The 27,157-nt window shown below is 43.9% G+C and overlaps 1 protein-coding gene across 5 annotated transcripts in view; it reads left to right on the forward strand.

Annotated features, from left to right (window-relative positions):
• The window catches only part of LOC122927775, an 81,516-nt gene that overhangs the window by 36,495 nt on the left and 17,864 nt on the right, over nucleotides 1–27,157 (forward strand). For 2 of the 5 annotated variants that reach the window (XM_044279959.1, XM_044279960.1), the window contains exons 4-6: nucleotides 10,765–10,857; nucleotides 14,061–14,085; nucleotides 17,682–17,722. In XM_044279959.1, the coding sequence (XP_044135894.1) occupies nucleotides 10,765–10,857; nucleotides 14,061–14,085; nucleotides 17,682–17,722 (159 nt within the window). Of the gene's footprint in view, nucleotides 1–10,764; nucleotides 10,858–14,060; nucleotides 14,086–17,681; nucleotides 17,723–18,421; nucleotides 18,479–27,157 lie in introns of those variants that run through there. The other 3 variants (XM_044279962.1, XM_044279963.1, XM_044279961.1) reach the window with 2 other exon arrangements.

The raw sequence follows: 27,157 nt of genomic DNA on the forward strand, positions 1-27,157 counted from the left end.
ATAGGGTCTCATCATAAACGCCATTATTATGATTTTATTTGTATGGACCCCTTACATGTCACTATTTTCACCATTTCTAGCATACAGTGGTCACGTCCTTAATATTTTTATATATTTTTATTTATTATTGTTCTATGGTTGTTTATATCTTTTATGCCATGACATACCGATGTCCCTTCTTGGTACATCACAAGTCTGGTGATTGTGGGACCTGGTGAGGTTATGATTATGCGTGCCTGGAGCATCTCGGCGGTTGGGTGATCACATCCTGCTCCTCTAGTTCCGGCGAGATATAGTCTGCGGCTCACCTGCGTTCCACGGGGGTCGCGGGGTGCGCATGCGCTGGGTGACGCCATCTTGATGCGCTCCGGTTCGTCTGCTTTTGTCGCCGCGCATGCGCGGTGTGCAGACGTGGACGCGCTGAAAGATGGCGCTGCCCATCATGGAGCATCCCGCGCCCGCTTGTGTGGCTCACAGATGTGCCGAATTTAGGTTAGTTGTATCCATCGCCCCACCTCCATCATGCCTTATATATACCCTGTCCACCTTATGCTACATACCTCCTGACGAAGCCGTGAGGCGAAACGCGCGTCGAGGTCTTGCGCCCAGGGTCTGTCACTTTAGCTGCCGCCATGTCTTCAGGTACGGTCCACAACAGCATGTGTTGATTTGTGGGGTCCCTTGCATGTGTCCTCACCAGGTTCCACAGAATTAGGTGTCTATTCATTGTACTATTGGATTATTGCCATATCTTTTTATGTTACATTGGACTGACTGTGATGCCCACATTATCAGGATATTATTGCTGAGACTTCAGAGTCCATACAGTATCTGCGGTGCTGAATACACCATACCTGTATTGGGGCTACCATCATACCAGATACTTTTGGGGTCCCTGAAGCCGCAGTTTCTATCTTATCCCTTTGGACTGTACCACGCTGCACATTACCTTGTGCAGTAACATGGTGTCTGTTTTGTAAGTGCTCACCCTGTGTATTCTTCCGTGTATTGTAATAACATCCCGTTGTTCTCCAATTTTTACATTTTATAATAAACAATATATTTTTTGATAGAATATTCCACTTGATTGGTTTTTTGGTTCATTCTGCGTTAGTACAAGTGGTTATTGGCTGTCTTACATGATAGAACTGCCTTGTTGTAGGTTTCACAGCCAATGTGGACAAGCTCACGTTCATTAAAATGAACCAGGCATGGATCCCTCAGGACTTGTCCGTACCTTGTGCAGAATAGACATGTATACCGGTACTAATCAGCCATTGTTATACTGCAGTGCAATTGCTCATGTTTGTATTTTGGATATTTCACACTCTTTTGGAGTGTACCTTAATTTTACAAAATTAAATTAAAACAAAAAACCTGTGTTGGCTATCTCGTCCTCCTCTACCACCGCTTCCACCTACTCCTCTACGTCCACCGCCTCCTCAAACTTCTACTCCATATGGAACTCCACCTCATAAATCCATTTTTTTTGTACGTGTTTTATTTTATATCATTTCACTACTTTGTTATTTACATTTTAGGGTGAAATTCACCAATTTTCGGGTGTATAGTACCACTGCTATACCTAGTAGATGGTAAAAAAAAAAATTGTCAGTTTCATTTTATGGTTAAATTAACCAATTTTTGGGTGTATAGTACCAGTGCTATACCTAGTAGACAGGTTAAAAAAAGAAAATTGTCATTTACATTTTATGGTGAAATTCACCAATTTAGGTGTGTATAGTACCACTGCTATACCTAGTGGACCGGTAAAAAAATATAATTAATTGTCAGTTACATTTTATGGTGAATTTAACAAATTTTAGGGTGAATAGTACCACTGCTATACCTAGTAGACAGGTTAAACAAACAAAAAAATTGTCATTTACTTTTTTTGGGTGAAATTAACCAATTTTTGGGTGTATAGTACCACTGCTATACCTAGTAGGCCGGTTAAAAATAAATAAATTGTCATTTACATATTAGGGTGAAATTCACCAATGTTGGTGTGTATAGTACCACTGCTATACCTAGTGGAACGGTAAAAAATTTATAAAAAAGTATTAGTTACATTTTCTGGTGAAATAAACAAAATTTGGGGTGTATTGTACCACTGCTATACCTAGTAGACAGGTTAAAAAATAATAAAAATAAATTGTCAGTTATATATTCTGGTGAAATTCGCCAATTTTTGGGTGTGATGTACCACTCCTATACCTAGTAGACCAAAAATATATATATAATTGTCAGTTACATTTTTGGGTGAAATTCACAAATTTTTGGGTGTAATATACCCCTCCTCTACCTAGTTGACAGCTTAATAAATTTCAATAATTTTTCTGTTACATTCTTGGGTTGACATTATACAATTTTAGTAGTAGATAAAGTATACAGAGGCACTACTGTCAAAAATTCACGGATAGGTGCTCTCTCCGGATAGGCAGCACCTTTTGCCAAAAGGGTAGATGAACAATTAATGAAAAAATGGAGGGCACTCAAATGTCTGGATACACATAGATTATTTATTTAGGATAAAATCTATAATTATAAAATTATACAAATTAATTAAATATACCACATCTACAGGTTTGTGTTCGTGGTATGTAATTACACCCAAATATAGCAGAAAAAATATTGTAAACTGGGATTCAATAAAACGTAACCTTTACTAGGTCATTTAAAATAATGTATCACACTGGGTGAGAGACGACATTGACAACATTAACAACAATAATCTCCTCCACTGTATCAGTTCATATAAGAAAATGAAATGAAAAAAGGGTGGATCTCACCTCGTCTGGGTGGGGTCCACGACCATGGAGGACGGTCCTGGCGATGATGTTACCTTTGACCGCTGTGACCGGATGCTGATGTGGTAATTGGCACGGTATATACTCCTGGCGCACCCTATTATGGCTTTCCTGCCTGTCTAGGGGTCAAGGGGCTGTTCTTATAGCCTGCCTACCACAATGGAGCACCCGCCCCGACAGGAGCGACCCCACACCGAACCTTTCCCTCAGTATGGGTCTAAGTTCTATCAAGCCCTAACTACAACGCCCTACATGCCATGTTTCTGTCTTTTCCAGACATCATCAGGGGACTTCACATGTATATTCCAGGGCAACTACAAATAGAAATTATAAATAAACACTAAATATCAGTCACAGATATCTGAGCGCCGCATGTATAGTGGCTTATCAGCAGCCTCAGTTTACTTACTGGAGATCAAGGTGATTTTAGCCTCGTATCCTTGGACAAGATGATGGGTAACTCTTGTCCTCACTGTTACAGGGGAAGTGTCCCATGTCAGTCCATGTCTCACCACAAATAACAGTGATTTGGGTGAGCATTGAATGGTTGTTAGCCGCCTCCTAATATAACCCTACTCCCAGTATGTGTACGCCCCCCATGATTATTAACCTCACCTGTCCGAATCCCTCAGGATGCTTGTTATTCCATGTGGAACGCACGCCGCTCGCGTGCGTTCCACCGGACCGGAAGTCAATGTCACGTGATGCGGGCTAAACCGGAAGTGAGGTCAGGGCCTGAGTCAGAGCGTTGTCAGTTGCATAGCAACCTCTAGGCTCATGACACTCGGCCCTGTTTCAAGGCAAATGATAGCTTGCCTGCTTTTTGTATATATGCACAATCGCATTACGGATTTCAATTGGCAGGACAGCCAGACACAGACCATCTTACTCCGAATACCGACCAATAACTGGGCCAGGGAGCCTGATCTATGTCAGCTGGAGTACATACTTTGGAATATTACAATTCAAGATAAGTCCACCAGACTTGGCTGGAGAGAGGCCTTAGTGGCAACTATAAATGTGGAAGATGAGTGGCGTGCCCCTTTATGGCCAAAGCAAAGTCATTTAGGAGCAATAATACAGATAAAGTCTATACAATTACAGACTTTATTAACTGCAGAAGCATGGGTTTGGTTTACAAAATCACATGTGAATGTGGAAAGGAATATGTCGGGAAGACTGGTAGGGAGTTGAGGAGAAGAATAGGAGAGCATTTGAGCGACATAAGGAATGACAGAGACACATCGGTGGCACGACATGTGAACACCGAACACGAAGGCAGATTGGACTGTCTTTCCTTCTCTGGAATTGAAAAAATCAAGCAAGGAATAAGACGGGGTGATTTTGATAAGAGGATCCTGCAATGTGAAGCCAAATGGATCTTCTATCTTAAAGCGGTCCATCCATCTGGCTGAAATGAACAACAGAATTATTGCTGCTTCTTGTGATCTGAGTCGCAACAAAAGGCGAATTAGGATGGATACGATCCGACCATGTCCCCCCTTGTATCGCTTGTGCCCATATCATGGGCGCATGGGATGTGATGGTGGACATGGCCGGAAAACTTATAAGGGCAATTTGCTAATGTAATGTGGTCATCTGATTTAGTCCCCCTCGGACCCGATGCTGTCACATCCAAATGATGGGCGCATCGGATCTGATGGTGGACTTATCTTGAATTGTAATATTCCAAAGTATGTACTCCAGCTGACATAGATCAGGCTCCCTGGCCCAGTTATTGGTCGGTATTCGGAGTAAGATGGTCTGTGTCTGGCTGTCCTGCCAATTGAAATCCGTAATGCGATTGTGCATATATACAAAAAGCAGGCAAGCTATCATTTGCCTTGAAACAGGGCCGAGTGTCATGAGCCTAGAGGTTGCTATGCAACTGACAACGCTCTGACTCAGGCCCTGACCTCACTTCCGGTTTAGCCCGCATCACGTGACATTGACTTCCGGTCCGGTGGAACGCACGTGAGCGGCGTGCGTTCCACATGGAATAACAAGCATCCTGAGAGATTCGGACAGGTGAGGTTAATAATCATGGGGGGTGTACACATACTGGGAGTAGGGGTATATTAGGAGGCGGCTAACAACCATTCAATGCTCACGCAAATCACTGTTATTTGTGGTGAGACATGGACTGACATGGGACACTTCCCCTGTAACAGTGAGGACAAGAGTTACCTATCATCTTGTCCAAGGATACGAGGCTAAAATCACCTTGATCTCCAGTAAGTAAACTGAGGCTGCTGATAAGCCACTATACATGCAGCGCTCAGATATCTGTGACCGATATTTAGTGTTTATTTATAATTTCTATTTGTAGTTGCCCTGGAATATACATGTGACGTCCCCTGATGATGTCTGGAAAAGACAGAAACATGGCATGTAGGGCGTTGTAGTTAGGGCTTGATAGAACTTAGACCCATACTGAGGGAAAGGTTCGGTGTGGGTGCTCCATTGTGGTAGGCAGGCTATAAGAACAGCCCCTTGACCCCTAGACAGGCAGGAAAGCCATAATAGGGTGCGCCAGGAGTATATACCGTGCCAATTACCACATCAGCATCCGGTCACAGCGGTCAAAGGTAACATCACCGCCAGGACCGTCCTCCATGGTCGTGGACCCCGCCCAGACGAGGTGAGATCCACCCTTTTTTCATTTCATTTTCTTATATGAACTGATACAGTGGAGGAGATTATTGTTGTTAGTGTTGTCAATGTCGTCTCTCACCCAGTGTGATACATTATTTTAAATGACCTAGTAAAGGTTACGTTTTATTGAATCCCAGTTTACAATATTTTTTCTGTTATAAAATTATACACCACAGCAGTGTGGAAGTATAGTTCCAATTGAGTAGCGTAAGTGGTCTCAAATGGGTGGAGTCAAAGTTATTTGAACCACAGTTGATTGAGCCACAATTGTCCTATGTAAATCACACGTTTTTATATGTTAAAAGTTGATACTAGTACAGGTGATCAGTCTGTCTAGTATAATAAAATAATGTAGTGTGTGATATCCACCTTAGAGTGGGCCTGTGTGCGCCCCGCTAAATATGGTCTAGGTATCCAGGTATCAAAGGATAGATTGTAATGTAACCGCAACCTGAAACAAATATATCAGGTGATGTTACAGTTCTTTGTTGTGTCCGGGTATCAAGGGTAAATGTACTGTAACCGCAACCTGAAGCAATAATATCAGGTGATGTTCCAGTTCCTTTTTATGTTCGAGTAGGTGGAAGCAGTATAATATATGTTCAAGCTGGAACAGTCTTACCCCATCAGAGATTTATCCCGGTTGATGGTGTGTACTGGCGATGATCCGATCCTGGGGAGCATTGGTGCGCACGTCAACTTGTTCAGCTGTTCTTGTCTGTAGTAGAGTCTCCTTCTTCCGGTATCTCTGGTAGCATCCCACGTGGTGTAGAGGATGGCGTCTCGCGTTGTTAGGGGAGAGTCTCTGGTGTCTCTAGTTCCGTCCCACGTGGTGCAGGAGATGGCGTCTCACGTGACTCTGGGCGTACACTGCGGTCAGCTAACAAAATATTGCAATACAGGATACACCAAAGGCATACTCCTCTTACATCCAGTGACTTCTCTTCTCTGATGTAGATATTCTCTTTCCTCTTCTTCTCCTGTTAGACCAGACCACCACGTTGACTTCTTTCAGCCGTGCCTCGTCTCAAAGAAGGATGCGCTTGGCCAATATGGGTCTAAAGACGGAACGTCCACAGTTGTAATACCCCCTGACGGGAGCCTCTGGATCTATCTAGATGGCAGAAAATTGCTCAGTTCTGTCTGTTCCAGCAGTGAGGATGAGGCATAAGGACTTCTGGCAAGAAGGACTGGAGGGAAGGGGTTAGGTTGAGAATTTGGCATGGGCGGGGGCAAATACATTTTTATCTCAGGCAGTAGAAAGGCTAGGCGCTCCCCTACCCCTTTCCACAAAGCACTGAGAGGGGGGGGGGCGGCAAGCTGAACTTATCCATCTTTAGCTATGCCTCTGGTCCCTACTATATATAGGTGCAGATACAAACAACAAACACACAGACAGATAAACACAAAGACCGAGTCGACAGAAATGGGTCAATACCAAATGAGTTACACAGTACTAAAACTGAGAGACAAGGAAGGGTCAAGGAGACAAGCCAAGATCAGAAGCACAGAAGATCAATCAGCAAACAGAACCAGGGGACCAGAAACAATGCCAGTGAGCCAAAAGACTATCACTGGCAATGGTTCCATTACAATAGGGGATTTAAATAGAGAGCCAGGTCCCCGGACCAGAACCTGATTGGTCCACTGACCTGACTCTCCATAGGTTAACCACAAAACCTAAAAATAATAGGACAGATGGGCTGTCATTTAGCCTGTCTATCTCCCCCAGCACAAGTGCGCTGGGAGAAAATCAGAGCATTGCGATCAATAACTGAGGACCTGGCTCAGCAGTGCATCTCTCCTGGCATGGCCATGCCCAAGCTGAGAATCACGCCACTGGAGCCCAGACTGGTAAGTTTCTTACAACAACGATTCAGATTTCAACAAGTTGAAACATTGACATTTTTGGAGTAAATACATGGTCTCCTAAATATTCAATTTGGTTTGGTTTCATTTTAGAGTTAGCTGCTTCTCATGTGTAGATTTTGTGCTGAGGCGTAAGAACTTCAAACTATAATTTTGGTCATAATAGGTCAGAATCCCATTACTATTGAAAGGGGTTGAATTAATGTATTTGGAAGCATTTGATAACAGCTATTGTAAGTTATGGTACATGGCATAATAATGCTATTCTTGCCACATTTGAAAAGTGGGGAGAAAGTGATTGGAGCATAGCTGAATGGGTGTAGCCTCCCATGAACCATCCAATTACTTATAATTTACATCAGAAAATAGCAAAGACTATAGTTTACATCTACGCCAACTCATACCTGGTGTAGATTTCAATTTCTGGCACACAAACTGCTGTCTGATGTGCCAAATTTGTAACAGGCCCGTGCGTCTTAAATTTTTTTTGAGAATTTTGAAATGACAGACTTTATACCAAAACTGACGCTTGTAACACCCATCTTAATATACAGTATACTTCTTCAATAAGCTGTAACCAAACAGAAGAAGATACAGTACCAGTATAAAAATAATAATGTACATATAAATGTCAAGCAATATGCTATTAATATTTTTTTATATATATATACAGTATATGTTTTTTGCTTGTTGCTTATAGAACATATTACACAGTTTAGTAAGTTACGTAATAAATGCACCAAAGTAGTTCATTACAATATCATTGAATAAAGCATAATTAATGGCGGGGGGGGGGGGGGGGGTTTGAAGGCAAAAACAAAGTATGAGTCACCTTGTTTCTAAAGTTTAAAAAATGCCACCAATTACCCTATGAATAAGCAAATGCTCCTTTTATGTGGTCAGAAAAATAATTTTTTGCCGGCAGCAGATGCTGCAGTCTAATCACGCTCTGCTGCAGGCAAATAATGATTCTGTATGGGGATGAGTGATGGCATTTGCGATTGTTCCTTCCCATACTGTGGAGGAGATCAATGCGTGTAATTGCAGCAGTTAACTCCACTGACGAGCAGCCGATTGTCAGGAAGGAACGCCTCCTTCACTGCAATCTTCTGCTAAATTTACCAGTGTAATACAGCTTTTAGTTGGGGAAAGAGTAGTAAGATGATAAAAGGGTACAAATCACATACTATTGAAATTTGTGGGGCAGTATTGATTAGGCTCTCGCTCAGACAGGTAAATCATACCTTTGTTTCCTATCCTTATCATGGATATAATCAAATTTACTGACACTAATTCATATTGATAGTTGTCCAAATGTGATCACATATCTGTCTGTAAACCAAGTCTACAGCAAAGTTTTAAGGTATAATTATTTAAACCTAAAGTCACATATTACATTTTGGCAGGATGCATTGAAAAGTGCAGTTGACTGCATTTTTTGAATACACTTTTTGAATACACTTTTTCAATACATATTGCATACTGGCCAAACATAAGCCAAAAGATGACATTTTGGGCATATGTTTGACCATCAAAGTTTATGGGCACAAAATATGTTGTGTAAATTGAGACTTAGATATTACTCTTCAACAAAAGAGTAGATATGAGTGGATATAACATGGCTCTTAAGACCAATGTCTAGTATTTTTAGCTTTCTCTTGGTTTCACACCTTGTATAGTATGCTGCCTTGCTCACTTATTTCTGGTTACTCGTCTACTCCTGTGGTTAATGCTGGTTACAAAAATGTGAATTTCAGTAAATCTTATGGTTCTAAGGTGTTATGTTTCCATAATAAACAGGAAGAGTAAATCTATGATGTAGCCTAGTATGTGTAGTGTGCTAGTATTTTCAGCAGCTTGAACAGTGATCTTCTGTATATTTTGCAGCAAGGTTTTTGTAAAAATTGGTTATTTGCTCACCCTCTAGTTTGTATGGTGCAAGCCATCAGTCAGAAGATCTATAGCAAAATAAGGACCAAGCGTGTTGGATTCCAACGTACACAATGCATAGTTCCCCTGAGAAGGAATGGTGAAGATGGAAACTTTGGATGGTTTAATTAATATGTTAATATACAAATTTTAAGAGTTTATCTTCTAAAGCTTTCATTTTCTGCAGACATGTGCTTTCTGTTCCACAGTGAATCTGTTATCTTTACTTTTCTAAAAGCTCATAAACACTTATTACAGTTTGATAACAATTTCCGAGAAGGGCTACAGACTACAGACTGACAGATTTACTGAGAAGGGGGGAGGATTTGTCTGCAGATGCACTGAAGGTGAAAGCTATAGTGGAAAAACTGTTGAAAGCTTTTAAAGACCAACTGAAAAAAAATATTTTTAGCTCAAATGAGTAGGATATAATAATAAAAAAAATAATAATAAAAAAATCCCCAAAAGGTGTCCATAGCCTTAAATTAATGTGACGCGTGACATCTGCCCCAGAATAGTGACTCAATTTGAGCATTTTGACTAAATCTCCCCCCAGTGAACTCAAAAAATAAACCAGCATACAGTAAGCTCAGCACACAGTAAGCTCACCATAATGGTGCTGCAGGCAGACACAGTTGAAGACCTTAAAAGTATCCGGTCACTGGCCTCAGCGATTACATGTGCTAGAACCGCATGTCACTGCTGTCCGGTGGGAACTGAAAGCACCTGGCAATGGGGCAGCAGAATAGGAATGGCAGGACTGTAGACAGATTTTTCTTTTTTTTTTACTGGACACTGGTTCTGATCATGGGGGTTGTCAATCCCTAAACTGGAGAATCCATTAAATTTGAAAACAAATACAATAAAGTGTGTTATTAAAAGGTGGAGATTTACTTTAAAGGGCTTGGCCACTTTCTGGCTATTGTTGATCAATGTGTTTGTGAGATGATTATATGATACTTGCTAATATAGTCCTTGTTAAAATTCTGCACCACTTTCTATATTTTATGAGGTATACTCTCTTGTTTTCAAAGTCTTTCATGCTGTCCACACAGAGGTCCTGTCTATAAAATGGCTGCTGATAGAGGGTCATGTGACCAGGCAAATCACCTCCATGTTATGTCTCCTCCATTCAAACACACAGGACTTGCACTAAACTTCTAACAGAACAAGTGGAGATGGCAGGTGCAGTGTGCTTGAATGGAGGAGGCATTGCACGGAGGTGATTTGCCTGGTCACATGACCCTCCATCAGCAGCCATCTTATGGACAGGACCTCTGTGTGGACAGCACAAAAGACTTTGTAAGCAAGGGGCATACCTCATGAAATATAGAAAATGGTGCAGGATTTCAATAGAGGCTGTATTAGTAAGTGTCATAAAATCATCTCACAAACACATTGGTCAACTGTAACCAGAAAGTGGCCAACCCCTTTAATGTTATCTATATTTGCAGTTTGCACTAACAGTTACTAGCTAATGCTTTTTCTGTCTGGCTTATAGATGACGGGCTGCAGAAAAATTATTTCACATGGTACATAATTGGCGGAATTCTGATATTACTGCTTCCTCTAACTTACCTTATCCACCAAATTGGTATGTATTCATTATTTTCTTTTACCTTGTTATGGTAGTGGGTGTGGAACCACTGTAAAAACAAATACCGGTAGATTTGACTTTGGATTACTCCTAAGGACATTATTCTGCCAGTCACCTTGTTTTCACCCTTCAACCCCTGTACATGGATCTGGACTTTGCTGCAGGGAAACCACCAGGCTGCTTCCTCCTGTAGTAGTCTCTGTATGATTGACAACTGACCCACAGGGGTCAAGAGACAGCGGTGCAGAGCACTGAGGAGTAGGGCAAAATTGTACTCAGGAATAAGCCGAGGTCAGGACAGGCAGAGTACATGCAGAATACATGTAGCATTCTAAACAGTCCAAGGTCACAGTAGGAAGCATGAGATTATCAATGCATTTATGCCAGCTGTCTCGCGGGAATACATTGAGAAATATGGTCATCAAAATGAGTGCTACTGTATATCTAAGAAACACTTTTTCCGACATAGAAGTCAGGTGAAGTGGGTGGGGCCAAGGTCTGTTTAATTACATTTTTTTTTATTAAAAATGTGTCTGTTTACTAAAATAAAAACCAAAATCAGATATCTGGGGCATTGTTCTTTGCATTCTGCATTGCCTGGGAGTGATTGACGTACCTGTACTGGGAAACTGGGTGAGGCCATTCTAGGCTTTGCTATGAACAGGGCCAGGGTGACAGGTAGGCAGAGATAGGCAAACGCCTAGGGCGCCAGCTCATTTCAGCATCAAATAATTGAGCACCAACCCAGCATCGTTATTCTCACTCCACATGGTCCTTCTCATCGCCAAGGGGCCATAGAGGTCCATTCATGCACATATCTCCTTTGTTGTACGAGAAGCTCAATTCACAAGGACCGTGGCTCCGGATGCTGGCATGGAAAAGGGTGCAGGCCTTGAAGAAAAAGAGGAACGCTGACCAATTATCACTTCACCATTAGACTGATGGAAGCGTTCACTGGTGTCAGCGAATCAGTAACACTGACATATGAGATCTCCATGAGTCTGTGGAGGAAAGCACTTATAGGCCAGTGTTCTTATCCTCCTTCATGGCCCACCCCCTATACCATGCCTGCGTGTGGAACCGCGGTCCTAGCAAATTCAACCTCTAGTACAAGTAAGCAGAAATATGCAGACAAACAGTGCAGGACAACTCCTGACTGGAGCACTTCGACCCACCTGCAGTCTAGAGGTAGTTGTGGACTGAGACTGATTAGTGCATGGATGTCCCTAACAGTCTGGTTGCCATGAGCGGACTGGGAACTTAAAGTGGCCCTGGAAAAAATACGAAAATTGGCCCCATTTTGTAGTTGGGTCCAAATTGATGGAAGATAGGGCGAGCAATAACATATTGTGGCACATTATACCACCCCAACAGAGGCAAATACCACAGTCCAGCACAAAATACTGCCAGCAGATTACATCCCCAAAAACTTCCACTAGCCAGCCGTGAGGAGGGCTCAGGTGGCCCCTTAGGCATCGGCACACCGGGAAGTTTCCCTGTTAGGTCTATGGCCAATCTGACGCTGGTGGTTGCCCTCCCCTTACACTCAGAGGAACATTTTCCTTCCTTACTCCATTTAGGCCTGGTACTGTTATGGAACATGGCACATGTCTAGCACCCTGGCAATCAAGAAGTTGGCCAAGTGCTGTCACCTCCATGTCACTCAGCTCCACAAATTGAAAGGAGAAATACAAGACAGACATGGAAGATATAACAGGGCATCACACAAGTGGGAACATAAAGCAGCAGCCATGGGGATATTGAGTCCAGGAGTTGCCTCCTATATGGTCATATGTTTAGGGTTACTGTTAACTGTTAACCCCTTCCCACATATGGACATAATTATATGCCCATTTTTGCAGTGCATCCCTACAAATGGACATATAGTTATGTACAAGAGTCGTGGCTGCTCCATCAGCATGTCATGGCTGTGATATACAGCCAACATATTGCCCCACACATTTATCCTATAAATTTATGTACTGTATATGTTTTGTTTTGTTTTTTATTTACAATGGAACTCTACGGTGATGGATGCTATGTATGGAATCCATCTGAGGCTTCCATTTAACTATACGTTTTTGGATATGTTCAACATAAGGCAATAACGTGATGTGAACCCAGCCTAAGGGCTAAAATGCTCCCTCTGTCAAACTATTAGCCCCTCTGACCCAATCGTGAGGTGCCATGACAGCCAAGGTCCTAAACAAAGGCCTTCAGCCTGCCATGACCGTATGCCTATTAAGCATGGACTAAATAGAGTGCCTGTCACTTTTCTACAGATATTATTCAAATATTTACAGTAGTCCAATAGATTAATTGCAATTAGTTTATAACTTTATTGCAAAGAGTCAAAAGTAAATGGTATAATACATTCTGGAAACGCCTCTACATATATTAAACTGGATGTTTCGGTCCACTTGGACCTTCTTCTGTGGATTATTCTGCGGCCCAGATGTGGCTTTGTTTATGAGGCACATGGGGGGCTTTGGGGGGCGCCATTTGCTGTATCTGCCTAGGGCACCAATAAACCTTGTCACGGCCCTGGCTATGAGGCGCTATGAGATCTGAATATTTGGCGAATTGTGGCCAAATGTTTATCTATAGACAGTTGAAGTCATTGTGCACACAGCAGAGCAGAGGGTATTTGGCTGTACTAGGCTCTGATAGATGACGTATATACTGAGCTCTTCTAGCTTCTACTCTTCTACACTTCTAGGGGGAAATAGCTTAGTATATACTGCATGCAATGGAACATGCTGCAATCTAGTTTGGACAGAATTCCACAGAAAACCCTCTGTCTGCCTTCGTGTGGAATTTGAGGCATACAGAAGTACAATAAAGCTCCATGCACCTCTATGGACGCCCTTTTGGGATCAGTGATACAGCCATGTGCATGAGGCTTATAGCCTGGGCAAGCTGGGTACCAGCTGGCAGCTCTCATTGAGTTTAACTCTACTGGCTGGCAATCTAAATATTCTTACAGTAATACAAGAAAAAAGGGGATGTTTTCACTACATAAACCAAGTAGATCTGCAATTCATACATCTAGGGGACTGAAAAGCTTCAAAACTTTCTGACAAACTTATGATTGATCATTATTATTATTAGTAGTAGTAGTAGTAATATGAAGGCAGTTTATTCCCAGACATTTCTGTATAGTACGCTTACATCTTAAAAATATGTACCCTTCATTGCAGGAAAAGATCACTGTTCTGCGTTCAGGTATGTATTGAAGTCAAGCATATCATTTCCGACACACAATAATCACAATATACTTTCAATGTGGAGAGATGTGAAAACATTCGTATTGCATGTTATAGAGAAATGTAAAGGAAGAGGGACCAAACCACCAATATCAAAGAGCGCAAGCTTACTGACAAACCTACACACGCAAACCACAAGTAACTAAACACAGGTCATGCAATAGACCTTCAACTTTTTCTTTCCATATTTAGTATATTGTCTTAAGGTGGCCATACAAGTTAGATGAATGTCAGCCAATTAATGATTAAAATCAAGCCTACTTTGTAGCCATATTAAAGGAAATATGGCACCAGAAAATGACCCATTGTTTAAATCACGTTTTTATATGTAACATTTTTAAATAATTATTGATATTTTTAATTTTCCAATTTTCTATATTTAAACCAAAACAATAAAATCCTGCAGTTTTCATGCTGCCCACTAAGCCTAATAATAAGCGCCACTTCTTGGTCTATACAGATCATTTTACAGAAAATTCCATGCTTATCTGTCAGTCTAAGGCTACAGTCACACGACCGTATATGTTTTGCGGATTTGCAAAACACGGATACCGGCTGTGTGAATTTAGCTGGCCCTATGACAGAAATGCCTATTCCCGTCCGGACAAGAATAGGACATGCTCTATCTTTTTTGTGGGGCCACGGATCGGAACTACGGATGTGGACAGCACACAGTGTGTTGTCCGCATCTTTTGTAGCCCCATTGAAATGAATGGGTCCACAACTAGAAAATGTGTTGCTATCTGGTTTTACTTGGAAAACGTTTTGGTGACACATTTCTTATAATGGTTTTCCCATCTCCCCCAAGCACAGTGTGCTCTCCTTCACTTCCAGGGCCACATTCTGGAGATACGAGCAGGTCCCAGAAGTGGGACCCATACCTATCTTACATTGATGTTATTTCCTCAATATGCCATCAATGTCCCAGATGGATCAACCCCTTTAATTATATATTAGAAAACTGTATTATGGGTAATTCTCTAATATATCTTCTATCTGAATCATGCTCAAAAAGGAGGGCTTCAAATAATTATACTGAGCAGCCATCGTGGGTTCAAATTCTCTATAGCTGCAACTTTCAGCAGAATACAGGTGTCTACTATGTTCTATTAAGATGTCTGATCACATGCTACAGATCTGTTTAAGAAATTTCTGCATCTGTTCCAATTCCAATGAGGTTTATAAACACTCATGCTGATGTATATAATGGATGTTGAATAACAGAAATATCTGCAACAAATCTGTGTGTGAACATACCCTAAGACTATGTTCACATCTGCATTAGGGGTCAGAGCTAATGAAAGAGACATATGAACATAGCCTTACTAGAATTGCCCCTGCTCATTGGAAGCCAGGCCCAGACTGGCCCACAGGGGAACAGGTGAATTCTTCAGTGGGCCCCTGAGCAAAATGGGCCCCTAGTCTACCACTCCCTGTACAAGTGGCACATAACACAGTAGACTTACTGCACAAAATACATATATTCAATGTACAGCACCTAAACCAGCCTATGTTCATATAAAAAAAACTCCCCTGTTTATTATTATAGACACGATCAGAGCTGAGATTACTTCTAGATATAGAGGAAAGCTACCAGTGTCCTCTTATCCCCAGCACCTACCTTCTCAAAGTTACTGCAGTGACCCCCATATTCAGTCATCTAGTAGTATCTTGCTGCTCTGTGAGCAGGTAATATTTGAATGTATCTGTACGGTGGGCCCCCAAAATAAATTACTGGTGGGCCCTAGGCACCCCAGTCCGACACTGTTGGAAGTGATTTAGGTAACATATATTAGGGAAATACCTGTACTTCAATTCTTATGAGGCTCTACTGCGGTGGCAACGAGGTGGGAGAACCCCAGAAACATTAGGTAGTCTGTCAAAAGTAATTAGTGTCCAAAACCTGCCTCAGCAAAAGGGATTGTTCCAGCCTCAGAGCAATTTTACTTGTGCTTATCCTACAGAAGAAAGCCACTTACCTATTCACAGTGTCAAGGGATCTATCCCTGCTACTTCCATTCTCCTGTGGACCAGAAGTATGCCGTTCCATTCAAGATCATGTGCCCTACTGCAACCATTCATGGTCTCAGTGGTGACGTGAATAAGTGGCTTTTTTCTTTTTACTGAGCACTTTCTGGTTCATAGGTACAATGGTTGTTGACGTTGGACAACCTCTTTAATTTCAAAAGCCTTAACAAGACACTTACCCTAAGTTCACACCTGAGCGTTTTACAGCGCGTTCCTACGCGCTGTAAAACGCTCAACAAGGAGAAACCAATGCTTCCCTATGGGAATGGTTCTTACCTGGGCGTTTTTCTTGAGCTTTTTTGGGGCGTTTTGTCGCGCGTTCCCGTACATAGATATTCGGGAACGCGCGACAATGTGTGTTCGCCTGTCTCTGTATGCGCGATTGTAAACGCCGGTACAATCGTGCATACAGAGCGCTCCTTTCGGAACGCTCAGGTCTGAACCCAGGGTTAGGGTCTACACTTTGCTGTGTAGTTCCAGAATGCCTTCTCTATCACATCTTATGTGCATACAAAGCCAATATTTTTTTTTGCATAGTTAGGCATCTAGTTAATTGCAAAATGCACACTCCTTTCTTTAGAATTCATAATGTCTATATTGCATTGAAAATAACAATTTTTTTAATAAACCAATTGTTATGATTCCCTCCCATGACTACACCAGATCTCCCCATTTGCCCTGGTGTACGATGACATATTGTCCATATACAACTGACAATAACACCCATTCTTTTTTAACTACTGTATATTTTTAATAATGTATTTGTACAATTTACAATAATAGGTACATATGAACAATGTCACAAACTATCAATGACAATCTTATTAGAGGAACAAAACCTCATAAAAGGCACTGATACAAATATACTACCGCGAGAAAAATTAGAATGATAGGTATGACAATTTTACATCACATCGAACGACAAGTAACACAAGAGAAAGAAGAAGAAGAAGAAGAAAGGAATCTGGAGATGGTCAAACTAGTACAAATTCTGAAAATCTGATAATAACTAGTGTGTGATCCAGTACATGTCCCACAAGATCCACAAAGCATCAGACACAGCCATTTTATCATCTAATAGCGCAGTGAGGTATTCTAAGTTCCTACTTCCTTTAACTCTAGAGTGAAGAACCAAAAGGGATGGTGGAGACCCCTGCTTCCCCTGTCTGGCAAATAGGACATCAGCCTGCTGTCATAATATTCAGGAGCAGTCAAGTGGTTACTTTTTAAATGGGCTGCAGCAAAAAGCTCAATAGGCAAGGCATGGGATCTAAGGGAATTTCACACTCCAGCATTCTCTAAATAAGTGATATGACCTCCAACCGGAGACACTATTCATGACCCACCACCATGATAGGTCATCAATGGTTACCTTGTGTCATTCACTGGCCAACACTGAAGTCTACCAAGATAACTAATGGCCTTGGAGAGAATAGGAACATTTAATGTATTAAGTTGTTGTTTTTTTATTTCGCTATAGTGTGTCATGTAATCAATAAAGTGTTGTAACCGGTTATTTTTCTTCAGAGCCTGTTACTCATCAAGACAAAACATCACCAGCACCAATGGTAAGCATATAACATCACAACTATTACCTGTCATCTACTACTGCATTGAAAAAATGACGGCACCTTAATGTAGTGGACTATATGCTTTAATTTTCCGGCCAAAATGAATAGCTTGGACCCAATGGTGCATATTTATCAAATGAAGTACCAGATAACTAGAGAAAAACACTGGCCCAAAGATGTGTGCAAAACACAATAAGTTAGCATGCTCTGTGTGCAGACATTAGTTGTCTAATGCCAGGCTAGACAGGAGTGCTGCAGATCTAGATAACTAAGACATAGGCCTCTTTCACACAGGCGTCGCGTGTGAGGGCCGGACAAGATGCGGGTGCGTTTGGCGGGAAAATGCGCAAGTGCAAAGCGTTTTAATGCGTTTTGCACACGCTTGAGAAAAATTGGCATGTTTGGTACCCAGACTCCAACCCGGACTTCTTCACAGAAGTTCGGGTTTGGGTTTGGGATCGGTGTTGTGTAGATTTTAATATTTCCCTTATAACATGGTTATAAGGGAAAATAATAGCATTCTTAATACAGAATGCTAAGTAAATTAGGGATGGAGGGGTTAAATTTTATTTTTTAAATTAAACTCACCTCATCCACTTGTTCGCGCAGCCCGGCTTGTCTTTCTTCTTCTTTGAGGACATGGTGATGGACCATGTGATGAGCACAGTGACGTCACTAAAGGTCCTTTTCTCCCAGGTCCTCAAAGAAGAAGAAAGAAGATGAGACGGGCAGCGCAAACAAGTGCATGAGGTGAGTTTAATTTTAATTTTTTTTTTTTAACCCCTCAATTCCTAATTTACTTAGCATTCTGTATTAATAATGCTATTATTTTCCCTTATAACCATGTTATAAGGGAAAATAATAAAGATCGGGTCCCTATCCCGATCGTAACCTAGAAACCATGTGTGAAAATCGCACTGCATTCGCATTTGCTTGCGGATGCTTGCGATTTTCACGCAGCCCCATTCACTTCTATGGGGCCTGCGTTGCGCGAAAAAAGCACAATATAGAGCATGCTGCGATTTTCACGCAACACACAAGTGATGCGTGAAAATCACTGCACATGTGCACAGCCCCATTGAAGTGAATGGGTCCAGATTCAGTGCGGGTGCAATGCGTTCACCTCACGCATCGCACCCGCACTGAATTCTCGCCCGTGTGAAAGGGGCAATACAGATGGTCATTTCTCTGTGAGTTTTACCACAGTGGCTTGAGACAAGACAGGCGCTGGAGGTTGTAACCACATCATCTTTACCTCCTACTGATGTGTGTGGTAAAGTACTAAGCAGCAGACCACACATAACAAACAGAGGTACTATAAAAATATGATGAATGATAATGGAAAACTTTAGTTTTAACATTTCCACTTAACTGAGTATTAGGCCTCATGCACACAACAGTATTTTTTCACGGTCCGCAAAACGGGGTTCCGTTGGTCCGTGATCTGTGACTGTTTTTTCGTCCGTGGGTCTTCCTTGATTTTTGGAGGATCCACGGACATGAAAAAAAAGTTGTTTTGGTGTCCGCCTGGCCGTGAGGAGCCAAACGGATCCGTCCTGAATTACAATGCAAGTCAATGGGGACGGATCCGTTTTACCTTGACACAATATGGTGCAATTGTAAATGGATCCGTCCCCATTGACTTTCAATGTAAAGTCAGGAGTCCCTTTTATACCATCGGATCGGAGTTTTCCCCAATCCGATGGTATATTTTAACTTGAAGCGTCCCCATCCCCATGGGAACGCCTCTATGTTAGAATATACCATCGGATTTGAGTTACATCGTGAAAACTCATATCCGACAGTATATTGTAACACAGAGGCGTTCGCATTGTGATGGGGACGCTTCTAGTTAGAATATACTACAAACTGTGTACATGACTGCCCCCTGCTGCCTGGCAGCACCCGATCTCTTACAGGAGGCTGTGATCAGCACAATTAACCCCTCAGGTGCCGCACTGCTGCGTATCATATCCCCCTGTAAGAGATCAGGGGCTGCCAGGCAGCAGGGGGCAGACCCCCCTCCTTCCCTCTATTGTATTATCATTGGTGGCCAGTGTGCGGCCCCCCTCCCTACCTCTATTGTATTATCATTGGTGGCACAGTGTGCGCCCCCCCCCCCGTCCCTCCTCCCTCCCTCTATTGTATTTATATCATTGGTGGCCAGTGTGCGGCCCCCTGCCCCCCTCCCTCCCTCTATTGTATTTATATCATTGGTGGCCAGTGTGCGTCCCCCCCGTCCCCCTCCCTCTATTGTATTTATATCATTGGTGGCCAGTGTGCGGCCCCCTCCCTCCCTCTATTGTATTTATATCATTGGTGGCACAGTGTGTGCCCCCCCCCGGCCCCCCCTCCCTCCCTCTATTGTATTTATATCATTGGTGGCCAGTGTGCGGCCCCCCGGGCCCCCCTCCCTCCCTCTGGGGCTCCGATCGGTAACGATGGCAACCAGGACGCTACTGCAGTCCTGGTTGCCATGGTTACTTAGCAATATTAGAAGCATCATACTTACCTGCTGGCTGCTGCGCTGTCTGTGACCGGCCGGGAGCTCCTCCTCCTGGTAAATGACAGGTCTGTGCGGCGCATTGCTTAATGATCTGTCACTTACCAGTAGGAGGAGCTCCCAGGCGGTCACAGACAGCGCAGCAGCCAGCAGGTAAGTATGATGCTTCTAATATTGCTAAGTAACCATGGCAAAAGAGACCGCAGTAGCGTCCTGGTTGTCATGGTTACCGATCGGAGTCCCAGCGATTAAACTGGGACTCCGATCGGAACTCCGCTGCCACCAATAATTGGGGGGGAGGGGGGGAGAGGGCAGACCGCACACTGGCCACCAATGATATAAATACAATAGAGAGAGGGAGGGGGGGCCGGGGGGCCGCACACTGTGCCACCAATGATATAAATACAATAGAGGGAGGGGGGGGCCAGGGGGGCCGCACACTGGCCACCAATGATATTAATACAATAGAGGGAGGGAGGGGGGGCCAGGGGGGCCGCACACTGGCCACCAATGATATTAATACAATAGAGGGAGGGAGGGGGGTTAGGGGGGCCGCACTGGCCACCAATGAAATTGAAACTGGGGAGGGAGGGGGGTCTGCCCCCTGCTGCCTGGGAGCCCCGGATCTCTTACAGGGGGCTATGATACGCACAATTAACCCCTTCAGGTGCGGCACCTGAGGAGTTAATTGTGCTGATCACAGCCCCCTGTAAGAGATCGGGTGCTGCCAGGCAGCAGGGGGCAGTCATGTACACAGTTCGTAGTATATTCTAACTAGAAGCGTCCCCATCACTATGGGAACGCCTCTGTGTTAGAATATACTGTTGGATCTGAGTTGAAAACTCAGCTCTGAAAAAGCTTTTATGCAGACGGAAATTATGATAGTAAGGCTGGTTTTGTGCACGTTTCTGAACAATCCAACATTTTGTGACCTTTTTGATACCATTTTAATGGCTTTTTTAGTGTTTTGCAGCATGCTCTGTATATTATGTATTGTCTTGCATTTTTACCATGTGTCTCCTAGAACTTCAGAAAAAAAAACATTTTAAATGTAATTAATGTTACTAAATAAAATGTCCATATGAGATAAGAACATAGTTCTGCCACTTTACAAATCACTGGGAATACTATTGGCCGTTTTGGGCAGCAGGATATAAGACATTGTACAGCTCGAACTGGTTCAAAGGTGGGCAAGTAAAGTAATGGAATAACTGGAATGAGCGGTCTACAGTACCCAGAAAGAGGATCAAAATTAAGGTTATTTAGTTAAGAAAAAGGATGTCCGAAGGTGACCTAATAACTATGTATAAGTATAACAGGGGTCACAGGTAGAGAGATCTCTCCCATCAGCTATTTATCCCCAGGACTGTGACTGTGACGAGGGGACATCCTCTGCGTCTGGAGGAAAGAAGGTTTGTACACAAACATAGAAGAGTATTCTTTCCGGTAAGAGCAGTGAGACTATGGAACTCTCTGCCTGAGGAGGTGGTGATGGTGAGTTCACTAAAAGAGTTCAAGAGGGGCCTGGATGTATTTTGTGAGTAAGTGTCACGAGGGTGTCAAGAGCCACGTCTGACTCCGTTATACCCGGGGTCAGGAAGTCGCAGCGGGTGGCTGCGCGCTCTATGTCTAAAGATCACGTTGTTTCTTAGTGATTATTTTCTGTGTTTGCCTTGCAATCCTTTTTGTCTCACTCAGGGATCCGTAGCTTCTCCTCCTCAGCTGTTTCTTGTCTGCCACTCCCAACCTCCTTATATTCTCCTCTCACACTTCTCTAGTTGCCAGTTATAGAGCTTCCTGCCTGGACTTCTATACTGACCCACTGGAGCTGTGAATCCTGGTTGTTGTTCCAGAGTGCTACCCTCTGGATCCCTGTTGGGCTTTTTGTTGTCTCCTGTTGTCGCCCACCTGGGATTATATGTTTAGTCTGTATTGTCTGTCCTCCCCTTGGTGTTTTCCTTTAGAGCTAGTGGTGCGGACTAGTGTTCCCACCGCCCTGTTCACTATCTAGGGCTCATCTTAGGGAAAGCCAGGGTTTTAGGCACGTGATCGGCGTACGGGTGAGGAACCCGTCTAGGGACGTCAGGGCAGCCAGGTGCCAGCCGCAGGGTGAGTCAGGGGTCACCACCTTCCCTCTCACTTGGGCAGGGCCTTCCTCTTTCCCTCCCTCTGTGTCACGTATGTGATAGTCACGCCGAAGGGACAAATTTGTGACGTTCCGTGAGGCCTGCAAATTATATTTTAAGCTGCGCCCTTACTCCTCAGGTAATGAAGAACAGCGGGTGGGGATTGTTATTTCCCTGCTTCAGGGGGACCCGCAATCCTGGGCGTTCTCGTTACCCCCTGGTTCCCAGGCTCTCCGGTCAGTGGAGGGATTTTTTGGGGCTTTGCGTCTCATATATGATGACCCTGACCGAGTCGCCCTGGCTAAGTCTAAGTTACGGAGACTCCTACAGGGAGATCGGCCAGCAGAGGAATATTGCTCAGAGTTCCGTAGGTGGGCTACGGATACTCAGTGGAACGACCCGGCTCTCAGGAGTCAGTTCTGCTCTGGGTTATCTGAAAGGGTTAAGGATGCGCTGGCGCTGTATGAGACCCCCCTTTCCCTTGATGCTGTTATGTCCCTCTCTATCAGAATAGATAGACGTCTTAGGGAGAGATCGAAAATTCCTGAGCAATTGGTAACCTCTCCCAAGCAGCAGTTAGTCTGTACTGACTTAGATGAGCCTATGCAGCTAGGAGGAACTTCTCGTCAGGTCCGTTCTCCTGAGGTTCGCCGTAGGTGGGGGGCTTGTTTTTTCTGTGGGGGGAGGGGTCATTTCATTAATGTCTGTCCCTCCTTTCTCAAAAACAAAAGACCGTCGGAAAACTACTGTCACGACCCTTGGTCATGATCGTGACTCCGTGGGAGCTGCATGCTGTTGCCCGCGGTTTGCCGTTGTCAACCGCAGCTGGGAGCACTTAGTTGTTTGCCTCAGGTGCGGTTGCCGCGGACAATAGGCATGCGTGCGGTTGCCCTTGGCAACGTGTTTTTGTGTGCACTCCCTTTGTCCGTTTGTTGTGCACGAGGTGGTGTTTGTATGCACTTGGACTCCTCCCTTCACCTGCGGTTGTCCGCGGCAACGTCTGGTGATGTTTGCATGCTGTGGAAGTGTCTCGGCCTTTTGGCTGTTCTTGAGGACACGGTTGCCACGCATGCCGTTGCCGTCGGAGATAGGTGAGTGAGTTTGTGTGCTTTCCCCTTTATGTGTGTTTTCCCTTCTGTGGTGTAGGAAGGGTTAACTCTCTTCCCAGTGTGTGTGATGTCACTGGGTGTGTCTGACCGTTGGGTGTGGCCACTGTGGCCTATAAAGCCTCAGTCCCTGGCTTGGTTCAGTAGGTTGCTCTCAGCCATGCTGGCTGGAGCAGCCTCCTGTCTCCTCCATCTGCTTGGTGGGGACCATCCTTCTGTTCATAAACCTTATTAGTAAAACTCATGTTTGGTGTTTGTAGATGCTTGTGTGGTCTCTTTGTTGGTGCAGCATATGGTTTCCTGGGTTCCCGTGTTATGTCTGGTGTGTGCTGTGTCCTTTGTGTTGCTGTGGACAGCAGCACTTGTTCATGGGTTCCAGGTTTGTGTGTCTGTGGCAGGTAGGTGCAGTACTAGTCTCACTTACCTGTCATTTCCATATGTCTGTTGATGTTTCCCCTGTGTTGCTTGGCCGTTGAGACTCCTGCTCCTCCGTGCCTAGGAGGAGTAGGTCGTCTTACTCTGTCTCCTAGTTCAGGGCCGACTTGAGGGCTCGTAGGGACTTTTAGGTTCCGGGGTATGAGCCCTCCTACCATCAAGGTCGGCTCATACTGACAGGAGACAGGGCCAGCGTTAGGGACGCATAGGAGGTGACCTGCTCCCTGATTCCTGTCCTGGCCTTGCATTTACCACCTTCTCTACATCATCGCACGGCTGAGGATTTCCCCCATCCTCAGCCGTGACAACTACTAACCCCAGGCTGTGCGGAGGATGTCAGCCGGGGGGTATACGTTTCCTCCATACGAACATCTCAATTTGTGTTGCCAGCGGTTATTGTTTTTGGTGTTAAGACGGAGTCTATTTCTTTTTTTCTAGACAGTGGAGCAGGGGTAAATTTGATAGATGCCCATTTTGCCCGCACTATGGGTTTGTCTCTCTGTACGCTGCAGAGACCTATTCCCATATTCGCTATTGATTCTGCTCCTCTGTCTCAGAGAAACCTCACTCACATTGTCCATAACTTACACCTTCGGGTAGGGGACCACCATAATGAGTGTCTTTCATGTTACGTTCTGGAGGGCCTTCCCTCTCCTGTGGTATTGGGTCTTCCCTGGTTGGTAGCGCACAATCCAGTGGTGGATTAGCAGGCCAGGGAGATATTGGAGTGGAGTGAGCATTGCAGAGAGAATTGCTTAAATAACAATTGCTTAATCGCCTCCATAGCTTCCCTACCTACATTTATTTCGGACTTTGAGGACGTTTTTTCTGAAAAGGGTTGTCAGAAGCTACCACCTCATCGTCCTTATGATTGCCCGGTTAACCTGATTCCCGGTGCAAAATTACCCAAGTCCAGGTTGGATAATCTTTCGGGTCCCGAGAGACAAGCCATGAAAGATTATATCTCCGAGAGTTTGGCTAAGGGACACATCAGACCCTCTTCTTCACCCGTGGCTGCAGGGTTTTTCTTTGTTAAAAAGAAAGATGGGGGCCTGCATCCTTGCCTAGATTTCCGTGAGCTAAACCGGATAACCATCCGAGACCCATACCCTCTTCCTCTCATTCCTGACCTTTTTAATCAGATTGCGGGTGCTAGGTGGTTCTCCAAACTTGATCTTAGGGGGGCCTACAATCTGATTCGTATCAAGGAAGGGGATGAGTGGAAGACAGCTTTTAACACCCCTGAGGGGCATTATGAAAATTTAGTCATGCCTTTCGGTCTGACCAATGCCCCTGCTGTCTTCCAACATTTCGTTAATGATATTTTTAGTCATCTCATCGGCAGGTTTGTAGTCATATACCTAGATGATATCTTAATTTATTCGGCTGATCTGAAAACACATGAAGTACATGTCAGGCAAGTACTGCAGGTCCTACGGACGAATAAATTATATGCGAAAATTGAAAAATGTGTCTTCGCCGTTCAGGAAATACAGTTCCTGGGATATCTATTATCTGCTTCAGGTTTCCGTATGGATCCTAGGAAGGTCCAGGCAATTTTAGATTGGGATCTTCCTGAGAACCTTAAAGCTCTACAACGGTTTTTGGGTTTCGCAAATTTCTATAGAAAGTTCATTAAAAATTATTCAGTGATCGTTAAACCCCTTACTGACATGACTAGGAAGGGGACTGATTTTTCTAAATGGTCTGACGCCGCTAAAATTGCATTTTCCTCTCTAAAAGAGAGATTTACCTCGGCACCTGTTCTAATTCAACCTGATGTCTCCCAGCCTTTTATTGTTGAAGTAGATGCGTCAGAGGTGGGAGTGGGGGCTGTATTGTCTCAGGGTCCGTCTCCTGGCAAATGGCGTCCTTGCGCTTTCTTTTCCAAAAAGTTATCTACAGCAGAAAAGAACTATGATATTGGAAATAGGGAACTGTTGGCGATTAAACTGGCGTTTGAAGAGTGGCGTCACTTCTTAGAGGGAGCAATCCACCCCGTCACGGTGATTACGGATCACAAAAACCTTCTGTACCTAGAATCGGCTAAGCGTCTCACCCCTAGACAAGCTAGGTGGTCGCTATTCTTTACCAGATTTAACTTTGTAATCACCTATCGTCCTGGGGCAAAAAATACCAAGGCAGACGCATTATCTCGTAGTTTCCCTGGAGGGGGTAATGTTAGTGATCCGGTACCTATTTTACAAAGAGGAGTGGTTGTCTCTGCTGTACACTCTGTTCTAGAGGGAAAGGTGTTAGAGGCCCAGGGGGACGCCCCGGCCTCTTGCCCCTCAGAGAAATTGTTTGTACCGTTAAACCTGCGTCTTGAATTATTAAAGGAACATCATAATTCGGCACTTGCTGGGCACCCGGGTTGTAAAGCAACCTTGGAGCTATTGTCTCGTCGTTTTTGGTGGCCAAGGTTGCGTCAGGATGTAATGGATTTCGTGTCTACTTGTGCACGCGCGAAAGTCTCTCATACACGTCCAGCAGGGTCTTTATTGCCACTTTTCATCCCCAATAGGCCATGGACACAACTGTCAATGGATTTCATCACTGACTTACCGTTGTCTGCGGGTAAAACAGTTATCTTGGTAGTAGTAGACAGGTTTAGCAAAATGGTACACTTTATTGCGCTACCCACACTTCCTAATGCTAAGACGCTTGCTCAGGTGTTTATCAGTGAAATCGTGAAGCTTCACGGGGTCCCTTCCGATGTGGTTTCGGATCGGGGAACCCAGTTTATTTCTAAGTTTTGGAAAGCTTTTTGTTCCCGTTTGGGGGTACACTTGTCCTTTTCCTCAGCTTTCCATCCTCAGTCGAATGGACAGACTGAGCGTACCAACCAAAACCTAGAAACATATTTAAGGTGTTTTGTGTCTGAAAACCAAGAGGGGTGGTCATCATATTTACCGTTAGCCGAGTTTGCCATAAATAATCGCTGTCAGGAATCCACTGGCAAGTCACCATTTCTTGGTGCATACGGTTTTCATCCCCAATTTTGTACTTTCAAAGAGGGGGGGTCTTCTGGGGTTCCCGAAGAGGAACGGTTTTCTTCATCTCTTTCATCGGTATGGCAGAAGGTGCAAGCTAACTTGAAAAATATGAGTGGTAAATATAAATGCATGGCCGATAAGAAACGGTCGCCAGGTCCGGACCTAGGAGTGAATGACTATGTGTGGTTGTCTACTAGGAATATTAAGTTGAAGGTTCCCTCTTGGAAACTGGGCCCTAGGTTCATTGGTCCTTATAAAATAGTAGC

The sequence above is a fragment of the Bufo gargarizans genome, chromosome 2 (genome assembly GCF_014858855.1).
Source record: "Bufo gargarizans isolate SCDJY-AF-19 chromosome 2, ASM1485885v1, whole genome shotgun sequence".
In the NCBI taxonomy this organism is placed as follows: Eukaryota; Metazoa; Chordata; class Amphibia; order Anura; family Bufonidae; genus Bufo; species Bufo gargarizans.